General features: G+C 38.1%; 1 protein-coding gene across 4 annotated transcripts in view; it reads right to left on the bottom strand.

Moving 5' to 3' along the window:
- Positions 1-7,584, bottom strand: part of kif4 (kinesin family member 4) — a 24,208-nt gene extending 16,624 nt beyond the window's left edge. The window contains exons 1-11 of one of the 4 annotated variants that reach the window (XM_035990984.1): positions 7,325-7,583; positions 5,863-6,008; positions 5,622-5,736; positions 5,170-5,360; positions 4,944-5,033; positions 3,462-3,628; positions 2,977-3,071; positions 2,677-2,796; positions 528-703; positions 264-325; positions 13-145 (exon numbers count right to left, since the gene is read on the bottom strand). In XM_035990984.1, coding sequence (XP_035846877.1) covers positions 13-145; positions 264-325; positions 528-703; positions 2,677-2,796; positions 2,977-3,071; positions 3,462-3,628; positions 4,944-5,033; positions 5,170-5,360; positions 5,622-5,736; positions 5,863-5,985 — 1,272 coding nt within the window. In that variant the 5' untranslated portion in view covers positions 5,986-6,008; positions 7,325-7,583. Of the gene's footprint in view, positions 1-12; positions 146-263; positions 326-527; positions 704-2,676; positions 2,797-2,976; positions 3,072-3,461; positions 3,629-4,943; positions 5,034-5,169; positions 5,361-5,621; positions 5,737-5,862; positions 6,009-7,320 lie in introns of all 4 variants that reach the window. The other 3 variants (XM_035990985.1, XM_031311027.2, XM_035990986.1) reach the window with 3 other exon arrangements.
- Between the last annotated feature and the right edge of the window lie 4,101 nt (positions 7,585-11,685).

Below are 11,685 nucleotides of genomic sequence, written 5' to 3' on the forward strand. Positions count from 1 at the left end.
GGTCTGGCTCACCATAATGATCTTTTCAAACATGAGGGCAGTCTGTCCAGCTGCCTGGCTCAGCTCCCTGCTTAGCTTATTGTTCTCGTCCTGCAGGGAGCGATTCCTTTCCAACAGCTTAGTCACCTTCTCCGCTGACTCTGGCCTGTAACAGATGGACCAAGTAACCGTTATGGCTTCTTGTTATTGGTAATACGTACCCTGGGAGCATTCATCCAACATCCTGTTAGGACATCAGCCTATGGGGAAATTCGATGTCTTACCCAGAGAGCATCGGAGCTACTCCTCCACGGGCATGAAGTAGCATCACCTGCAGCTCCTGAACCTAAACAAGTGTATGAATAAAGACATTTGCTACATTTTAAATGGAAGAAGTAAAGTGTGTATCACACACACTTTCTGTCTTATCAATCTTCAACAAAGATTTGACTTGTTAACGAGTAAATTAACTGCATTTAACTTGCAGCATAACTTCATAAGCCAATGGCAGTTTGAGATCTGATTGTGAAGTCAACTTCACACCGTACCTGTTGTTTCAAATGGTTCATTTCGGCAGCTCTGGGGTCAACATTGACTATAGGTTTGTTTTTGATCTTGCGAGCTCTGTCGGCATATCGCAGCGTGTTGATGGTCTCCTCCATGTTGGAGTCTGCAGGACTGATGCACGCAATCATCAAAGTGTGGCTATTGCCTCCCAAAGAATCTGATGACAAACAGAAAACGATTCACAGAAGTGCTTAGTACAATCATTCCGCAGTCATTTACCATTTTGCGTCGTTTGTACTTTGAACACCTGCCTGTACATTAACCAGTAATGATGCCATTTTGCATTAAACAAAAAATAAAATAAAGCTATACGCAGATCCTGTTCAGCACTAGAGGTCGACCGATTTATCGGCCGATTTTTGGCATTTTTTAACATAATCGGCATCGGCCAATATCAAGCCGATTAATAGGCAGGCGCATCTGCGGGCAGCCTAGTGTTAAAAACATGAATAGGCGACATTTTTTACAGCGTACCCAGACCAGCTGCCTCCAGCCCCTCTGTCACTGCCCGATGTGAGTCGAGTGCAGATGTGAGTCGCGCATGCGTCACTTTGCGACAAGTAGCCTACAAGATGCTAACGGCTTTTTGAGCTAACGCACAGTCTATGAGCTAACGTTAGCAATCAAACAATCATAGATAGCTAAAACGTTTTTGAAATGACTGCTAGCTAAAAGTTAGCAATCAAACACAACAAAGGCTGTCACTTGAATGGCATTTTGAGCTAACGTTAGCAACCAAACCGTCATAGATAGCTACAAAGTTTTTGAAATGATTACCATCTTCTGTTATTGTATGTAAAGAGAAACGTTTATTATTTTATAGATTTCACAAATTTCAGTATGACACGTTATGCCGTAAACAGTTTAAATCTGAGCATGCGCGACTCACATCTGCACTCGACTCACATCGGGCAGTGACACCCTCCCCTCGTGAAGTCTTGCAGTGTGTCTCGCTCAGCCACTTCAGGCTCAGACACTACCGTTAGCAATAGCATGTTGCTGGTGTTCTTTCCTTGGGATTAACTGTACTAATAAAACCGTACAAAACACCGCGACCACACCGCTGTGGAAGCTCCTCGAATGTCATTTATCAGAGTCTGGTTGTTACCCCTGTCCGTGGCAGTCTCATCCACTCCTATAACGGAGCTAACTGGAGCTAGCTAACCGCTAACGGAGCTAATTAATACATCCATGAGCTAACCGCTAACGGACCTAATCGTTGCTAACAGAGCCTTCAGTTTACCGTGCCTGTATCCATTAACTGCATCTATGGACTTGAGCACGAATAAAACCCTTAATTTTATTAAATTGGCTGGACGTGTTTTAAATTACAACCAAGAGTTGCTTGAACGACAGAAATGTGCTCAGATAAGATCCTAATGAGGTCAACAGGACATGTAACAGTAGGATCCCCAAAACACAGATAAAACACTTGAACAAATGAACAATGATCTAACAAACAAGGTGAACAAGAACTGACTTTAGAGAGCCCCAGTCTTATGTGATTCAACAGGAGTTAGGAGGAAATAGTGTTGAGATTAATAACATGTCACTTTCTGTGAAGCTTGCAGATTTGTATTCTCAGAAGTTTAGTAAATGCTGCTAAGTGCACTAAACTTTATTTTTTTTCATTTAAAAGTTTATTTGACAAAGTTTATTTTCTTCTTACCTGTTTCGTTTATTTAATATATTTTTCATACGTTATTTATACAATATACAGTATGTTTTTACATTATGCATTTTTAATTGAAGTATACAAGTGAGATTGGTGAAGTGTTCAATAAATGTTTTTGCAGAGAAATTCTGTGTATATTAGTGTTACATTTTATCTTTCAAATAGAGGTTTAAAAACAAGCACATATCGGCCAAAATAAATCGGCAGCATTAACCAGCCATCGACTGACCCTGATTTCTAAAGATCGGCCAGAGAAAACCCATATGGGTCGACCTCTATTCAGCACGTACCAAAATTACACTTCCCTGGACAACAATGCGGTCAATAGAGCAGAATGAAAAACTTTCCCTTCGCCAATAGAAGGAGCCTACTGTATTGTATGTGTTACAAAGTCAGGATGGTATCTGAGACTAACGACCACAATGTAACTTTTAAACATCTAAATAAAAGCTTACCTTGTAGCAGGCGAGTGAGCTTGGAGTCTCTGTAAGGAACAAAGCTATTTTTTTTGCTTTCATCCCCCAAGGCACTGATAACATTACCCAAAGACAAAAGGCCACGATTGATGCTGATGCCTGAAGATGAAGATAAATAGCATCAAAACAGAAATGCTGTTATTAAGGGCATGTTTCATTACAAAGAGACAATATAAATTGTATACTACACCATACAGTATATCATTGGGAGGATCATAAATTGACAACTTTTAACAAAGTAAAACTACAGAAAAAAAAAAAAAAACACAATTAGTTTACCTTCCTTTAAACGCTCTCCCTCGGCTTTGGTTTTCTTTTGCCTTTCTGAACCAGCCAGATCCACAAGGTGCAATTTTGAAACAACTGAATCAACTCTGCAACAAAAGATTACACAAATATTCAAATAAGATAGTGTTTTCAATATGGCATCTTTATGAAAAACAGCAGCCTACACAAAATAAATCACATCCAATCAGTATGTCAAAATTAAACAATATCTATTTGATAACCCATTTTTCAGTTTAATTTACTGTACTTGACCCTTTAGACAACATCCAACTCTTCCTAATCAATGTTAATCAAAAGTGGTTAACCTGAAGCATATATTCATTACATATATGCAATACAAAGCAGTTTAATAAAAGATGTATTTGATGGTTTACCCCAACACATTACACAAAGCCGTCAACAACATGCTTTTTGTGTGCATGTCACTATTTAAAGCTTCATTATGTGTAAACTTAAAAGTATGTATGTAAACTAACTTGTCTGTCCCTCTGCGTTGCTCCAGTGTGATGGTGAAGATAGCATGTGAGCGTGAGGAAGCGGCATTCATCGCTGTGGAACCCACGGTGCGAGCAGAATTCCCAATCTCCAGACAACCCACCATCTCATGGGCAGAGAACACCTGCCTCTCAGTTAAACCCACAATCTGGAAAAAACAGGATATTTTCAATAAAAACAAAAGCTGACACACTATACAGTGGCACTCATAAGTTTATGAACCCATGCAAAAGTTGACTAAAAAGAGGAATAAAAAAAATCATCTTTTGGAAATTGATCTTAATGCCTTAATTTAAAAATGAGGAAAAATCCAACCTTTAAGGACACCAATTTTCTTTGTGAATAAATAATGTACTTTCAATCGTACATAAATAAATGTTCTTCCTTAAAATACAGGGGGCATAAGTATACACACCCCTATGTTAAATTCCCATAGAGCCAGGCAGATTTTCATTTTTAAAGGCCAGTTATTTCATGGATCCAGGATACTATGCATCCTGATTAAGTTCCCTTGGCCTTTGGAATTAAAATAGCCCCACATCATCACATCCCCTTCACCATACCTAGAGATTGCCATTTATGCCACTTTCCATAAAATCATCTCTCAATGCAAATCAAACCAGCTATTAGGCTAACTGAAATAAAACCATGTATATTATATTTAAACATGTAATGATTTAAAAGGGGTCACCAAGGTATAGAATGAGAATGCATCTTTCCATCTAGCTTTAAAGCAGCCATATTATGCTCATTTTCAGGTTCATAATTGTATTTTAAGGTTGTACCAGAATAGGTTTACATGGTTTAATTTTCTAAAAACACCATATTGTTGTTGTACTGCACCGCTCTCTCTCACTGCTGCAGATCCTCTTTTCAGCTGGTCTCTGTTTTAGCTACAGAGTGAGACCTCTTTTCTTCTTCTGTACTATCTTTGATTGCACTGCACATGCCCAGTAGCTCAGATGTAGATCATGTCAGCTAGCTAGCTCCATAGACAGTAAAAGAAAGGCTGTTTCTACAACTTCAGTCAGTTACAAGGCAGGATTAGCTGGGAGACTTCTAAATGAGGGCGCACATGGAAGTAGTTCTTTTGTAGATTATGGTGAACTTGTGTGTGTTGTAGCAGTGCTTTGCTATTGAGAACGAGGTAGCATGCTAGCGTTAGCATGCTAACGCTACGAGCTAATGGTTGCGGTTAGCCTGCTCGTTTCGGCTTGTGATGTCACAAGCCGTGCCGATTTTTACCAGCTCACCCAGAGACTGAAGGCAGGACACATTCAGAAACCGTATCTCACTCTAAACAGCATGGATGGATTTTTTTTCAAAGTTTGTATGAGTGTGGAAGCACCAGAGACACAAAAGAACACCCAAATCCCAGAAAAAGTGATTTTTTCATAATATGGGCACTTTAAAGAAATGCGACAATTTGTGCGTTCATTTTTGTAAACATGTCAGTCACTCACCTTAATGCCCTCTTTAGGGTCCTCCCTAATGCTGAGGCCAGGTTTATCTTTAGATGGACACAGCAAATCCAATATGTCCTCATTATAGATCTACAATCAAAAAAAGGAAAAAGCTTAAGCAAATAATGTTTTAAAAAGACCATAGTGCAATGACAAATTTGCTGAATACCAAGGAACATAATACATTTCTAAGTGACATAAAAACTGTGTAAACATGTCCACCAACCTCCAGGTAAGATACTGCCAGACAGAAGTCACAGTCCGTCCTCCGCTCCCTTTCCTCAAAGATCATTCTGATAACTCGTGGAATAACTCCAACTGAAGGATCATTTTCTTGAGCTGATGTGTATGTTCCTCCCATGGAGAAGGTCTTCCCTGATCCCGTCTGTCCGTATGCAAGAACTGTGGCATGGTAGCCTACAAAAAAGGACAATTCAGTGAGGATGCAAAATGATTTAAAAGACAAGAAAAGAGAAACAAATATCTTTATAATTATTTTACATCTCAGCCAATTCAATTCTTTCATTAACATGTTTGTGCAGCCAATGGCCACTGAAGAGTCCTCCAGCAAAACCATGAATCTTATGTTGCACAACCAGCACCCAGGAGTGGGGTAAAAACAAAGAGACAATGGTCTTACTGAATTCAATAAATCATTATATTAAAAGATATAACTACCTTTGAAAAGCCCACACAATAAGGGGGACACAGTCGTATTGAAGACCTCTTCTTGTTCAGCAGTGGGATCGAATACATAATCATAGGTGAACGCCTTCTCTGTGCCAACTATCACCTGAAAACAAACACTTTAGCTTACACATACTGGGTAGTGTAGTTGCATGGGCTTTAAAGAAAAGAATATATATTATATACACATGGATATAATGGACGTTTTCCTAAACTGTTGTTGAACACAGACCTGTTGCTCTCCTGGCACAAAAGTGAGACAGCACTGGCATCCTTCGTTGATTTCTTTAGGTACCAACGGGCGGCATCGCAAGGCAACCCGCACTGGGATCACCTTATCATCGTCATTTGTCATGGTGCGAGACTTTATACCTAGTAATAAAAGAAACAGAAGAGGTTATCATAATGAAGCCAAGTAATATCAGTCCAGCCACGTGGCAAGATGACATGTCATTCAAAATATCTTGAATATAAAACTGAAAAACCTTCATTTTCAATAAGCGACAGCGGTGTTGATACAATAAAAATAAAATGGTTGTTCTATGGTTGATACTGACTACAGTGGCAGATGTTGAGATACAGTGATTCCCATCATGAAAATAAGAGGATTTGTCTTCATTGCTGACATGAATGATGAAACATCATGTCAATTTTTCTTAGTGTTTAATGTAATGTTTCTGTTTTGTATTAAGTCTGTTGTTTGCCATTTGTTACTGTATGTTGAAACTTTGATGCTGCTGCCTTGGCCAGGACTCCTTTGTAAAAAAAAAAATCTGAATCTCAATGGGACTATTTCCTGGTTAAATAAATAAAAAAAAAGACATGAATTGCATTAATACTGGAGGAGGATTTTGAGATGAACTGTAGAAAATGACAATAATTGCTGCCGATGTGTTATTGTACGATACCAAAAAGACATCCAAACCTGATAAAGTTACAAGTTACTTGAATCATACTGAATTCTGTGAACTTGGTAGCTACGTTATGGAAGAAGAAGAAGTGCTACATGCATTAGTGTTGCATTATGTTCATTAACGTTACTTGGACATTAATAAATGTTGATATAATAATACCAATAGACAAATGTTCTCAGAGAACACCGGGAATAAATAAAAAAATACGCTTTTATGACGTTAGTTGGTTCACTATCACAGGCGTATTTTTTGTTTGAGATGTTGCATCCCAATCAATTTCGTAGTTCACCATGGCTGTTGTCATGGTGTCCAAGAAGCAAGAAGTTGGTCTATTATTATTCATCATCTATGGCGCACGGGTGTCTGAGGATGACATCATGTTCTAAAGTCCATCCTTCGCTCAGACAGATCAAAACCGAGCTGTGTAACGGTAATAAGCAAGAGATATGAAGGAACTGTACTTATACTTCCACTCATTATATGTCTATTCGGGATACATAGGCTAAGCCAGTTAGCTAGCAATATAACGTTAAAATGTAACGTTAGCTACCTAAGAAGTAGCGTTACCGCAAAACAAGCTTCCAACTTGATGGTTAGCGGTCGTTAAAGTGCATTTTTATTGAATTAAAAACAATGCCAATGACCAAACGAACAGTCTACAGCCCAGCTGACGGGTAATAATTAAGTTAAAGTTGGCCTTAGGTTACGTTAGTTAGCTAAAGTTAGCTAGCTAGCTGCAGTTATTAGCAAGGCGTTGACTTTAACGTTAACTTACTTACACGTTTCCTCCAATGCCAACGTTTACATATCACACAACGGCATTCAGCGGTTCTGGTTGATAATGGTCAGCACTAATATAAAACACTCGTAATAAAACTTTTGAATGTTATTTGTTGCGGAGAACTTGATTAAGCTTTGTCCTTAGCCCGTGGACTTAAACCAATATCTTTGAGGTGAATGTTGTTACTGCCCGCCACTTTCAAACATCCAGCTCCTCCTCCTACTTCTTCTTCTACTTGTAGTTTTATGGCAGCGTCAACGTAACTCGGCAGCCACTGACCTCTACTGGATAAAAGAAAAAACACAGTATTTGTGCAAAACCTCAACAAAGAAAATAAAAGAAAAAAACACACACACAAAAAAGCAATTCTTGCTTTAATCTTTCACCTTTTTCACGTTTACTCTACACACATAATAGATAGATAGATAGATAGATAGATAGATAGATAGATGGATAGATGGATAGATGGATAGATGGATGGATAGATAGACAGATAGATAGATAGATAGATAGATAGATAGATAGATAGATAGATAGATATTGATCCCAAAAATGGGAAATTACAGTATTACAGCAGCAAAATATCAGTCACACAGCACAGAATATACATGAAATACATACATACAATATACATGAAATAATAATAGGATAGAATACAAGAACAAATATTTAAAATATATACACGTTAGATATAATTGGTTGGATATATAAAACATGCATTTCCAACTTAGCAAAAATTGCCACAATTTTATGACAGAGTGAAGCCAGGAGGTGAATCCCTTTTGTTACCTGACAGAGTCCATCCCCTTAATTTCAGACAATGAGGGCAATTAAAAAAAAATACCCTCAATTCTTAGATGACCAATATTACAAAACAAACAAAACAAAGGTGTTAGGCATAGCGAAGAGAGCAAGCATCAATGTCGTGCTGCCCAGGCAACAGCATATGACTCAGTAATTGTAATTGGTCTAAGATAGACATGCCATGTTAAGAAATTAAAAGCTCAGGAGAGATTTTCTTTTCCAAGATAAGTGCAAATAGCAGAAGAAGATAGGCAGAAGGGAAGCTGAGTGGGTGACATGACATGCCTCTTGATGAGATGAGTTTTCAGCCCTATGATGTTAAATGGGCAGTGACTGTCTGTTTTGGCTGGAAGAGAAAGGTCATTACATAGCAGCCAGAGGGGAAAACAGCTGAGTCCAGATAAAATAATGACAAGGTTTCTGCAGGGAAAGAGAGAGCTAAGCAGGCAATAGACGTCAAATCATGGATCATGTTGCATTTGTGTGCTACTGATAAAGCATTACAATTTCCAGAAATTCCACCAAAAGATGATTTTCACAATGCTATGACAACAATATGTTTCTCCTTCATCCAAACGTTTTTCCCTGTACATCAGAGGATTTAATAAATGTACAGGAGAAACAAGCAATCACAGCGATGTTGTAATTGGGTCATGTGCAATCCATGGTCTTTATCAACCTTGTGACCACTGGGAACTGCAACAGCAATGTCAGAGTTTATCCTCTGCAACACAGATGTCTGGCGCAGCCTCCTCCCTTCTTGTAACAGATGCTGTTGAAACAATGAAGTCACATTTTCACAGTTGACACAATGGTGACAAGTCATACATCATGTTGAAAAGCGTCTTTTGATGCTGGCCTGCATATCCATCATATTGATTATTTATCATCTATTACTGAGCAATTGAAACCATATAGGTAATAATACACAAGAGAGTTCCTTGAAACTTCAGTAGGTGGAGAGATGTTGATGCCAAAACAGGAGATTGGCTAACAGTAAAATATTGTTTTGATATCCAGGAATCTCAGCAGTAGACTGGAGAAGTAATCATTGGGTCATTGATATTGATCAAACCCTTGATGATATACTATAGCCTTTATATGCCACAGGGAAGTTAAAAGATCAGTTACATAATATTCCCTTTAGTCCCATTCAAATACATTTCTATTCAAGCAGGGGTGCAAAGTGACTACAGTTATTTTGTATTTTTTTGACTTTTTGAAGAACATGTGTTTTGCTAAACTTTCTGTTTATTCAAATCATCATGACTATGGCTCATTATCTGTCTTCAGTCAGCTACAGTACACATAGACTCAGTGGCGAGTGAGCACTGCTGCATGGCACGGGAAATTCCACCACAAGGCCTAATAACAACATGCCAGATTGTCTCATGCTCCCAAGAATAGAACAGACAGTGAATGAATGGAACAAACCAGTCTATTCTTTCCATATATATTCACTAAATGGTGATTGTGCATGTGGGGATTTTTTCTTAAATAGGAAGATTAAAATGCCAACAATAATGCTCTCAGCTCAGCCTATTTGGCTTATAAAGCCACCTTGACATTGAACAGCAGTGCCCACTCTATTACTATAGCTGGAATGGGAGGACATTCAGCCTGCTTTCCTGTTGTAGTTTCAAAAGATAATCTGCATTGGGTGGATCGCATTGCAATCATCCGTGTCTAAAATCCAATGGTTGCATGAATGAGGTTTTGAAGAGGATACAGCCATGTCAGCTTCATGCTCTACTAAGCTAAATGTTCTATGATGGGGTTTCTCACTCGGAAAATATTTATATGATAAAAGAATTGCAATCTAAGTAAAGTAGCTTACATAATAATTAAGTCGTCTGAGTATCCATTAATAAGGGTGAATTAGAGCTAATTAAACTATACTTCAGGACTTTACAGTGCTAAATGTGACAAAGAAGCTATTGTATTGTATTGCATCATACAGGATCGCTACACGACTTATTTTTCTGTTGACTTGTATTCCAATGCAAGCCTTGGCAGTTTCTGTTATCATAAAACATGAATATTTATTTATTTAAAGTTTGAATAATCTCAAAACAACCTGCACAGATAAGGAAAATCATATGAGTATTGACCCCACCGCAACAACATTTATATGAATATAAAAAGGAAAGACCTAGTGCAATGATTTTGAAGGGCTTTGCTCTCATTTGTTTAAAAGAACAATTGCCTCATTTACAGTACAAATTTAATGACAAAGAAAAATAAGTTCAAACAAGTTAATCCACATCAGGCAATCAACTATCACATCAGTTTCTGTAAGACTTGCATGTTTTCTTGATTCACTTAATAAGAAAGTTAAACAAAAAACATGGGAGGGGGAAGTCATTTATGCAGGAAAATGATTACACCCGGATCCTTAACCTTTTTTATTAATTAAAGTTATTTAGCCTAATATGTACTTTAGTCTGCCCAAGGAGGCCTGTTACCAGGCAAATGCTCAGTCAATATCCACCAGAGTCAACAATAGCTATACATTTTAAAACAGGCCTGAAGCCTTATGCTGAGTCAGTCATGAGGCACTTTATGGGAGGGGTGCCTGTGGGTGCTTACTGCTCTGGGCCACATGATAAACTCAAATATGTCTGGACTTGACAGCAAATAGGGGTAAAGACAAAGCAAATGGACACTGAGTGAACATTACCCTAAGTTTAACATAATCACAAGTACTATTTCGGCACTGCAATATTGCAGACGCTTACGTCAGTTTAATTGCCACTGGTCCTGGTATCAGCACCACGCATGAAGCAAACACTGAGGATATTAATGTAAACATGATCATATACTCACCCTGTTCTCTACTGTCAGTGAGGCTTTAAATGCTGAGTGACAGGGAGCACCTGCCTCTGAAATCATTTATTCTGAGAGGTTTGAAATCTGACGATTGTTTGAACACTATTGACTGTCTTGGCCTAATCATTTTTTTTTTAACGTATGCTTTGCCTAACTTTTAAAATCAATGTTGGCCCATAAACCTTGAAGAAGGATGAGTTATGATCAAATATATCTCTCCTGATCAATAATTCAATTGAAAAACAAGTATGGAAAAACAACTGTCAAAGTAATTTGTGCCATGAATCAACAGGACACTGTTTTAGTTGTCAGCTTTACACTGCTTCAAACTTAATTAAATTAAGATAATTGAAAGAATAGACCCAGAGCAGAAAGATCACTCTACCTCTATCATAGCTTATAGGAGAGATCTTTAACAGGAGGTCCGGGGGCCCTAGGGGGTCCTCAAGTTACTGCAGGGGGGCCTCCAAATTGTTAATTGTTTGAAAGTGTCTTTAAAAAGTAAAATGTCTTTACATGAATCCAACATATTATTAGCAAATATAAATCAGCCTTTGTGAGGGAAAAAAAACACTGATGATAGGCTTAATGGCCTATGGGTAAGGTAGTCACTAAGATAGCCATCCACAGATAGGCCTACAGTTAATAAGGATTCACTGTACCACATGTAGGCCTATGTTTAACATTATAACATAATTGATGCCAACAAATATTTTAATAGCTTAGT

The sequence above is a fragment of the Sander lucioperca genome, chromosome 13 (assembly GCF_008315115.2).
Source record: "Sander lucioperca isolate FBNREF2018 chromosome 13, SLUC_FBN_1.2, whole genome shotgun sequence".
NCBI classification, from domain to species: domain Eukaryota; kingdom Metazoa; phylum Chordata; class Actinopteri; order Perciformes; family Percidae; genus Sander; species Sander lucioperca.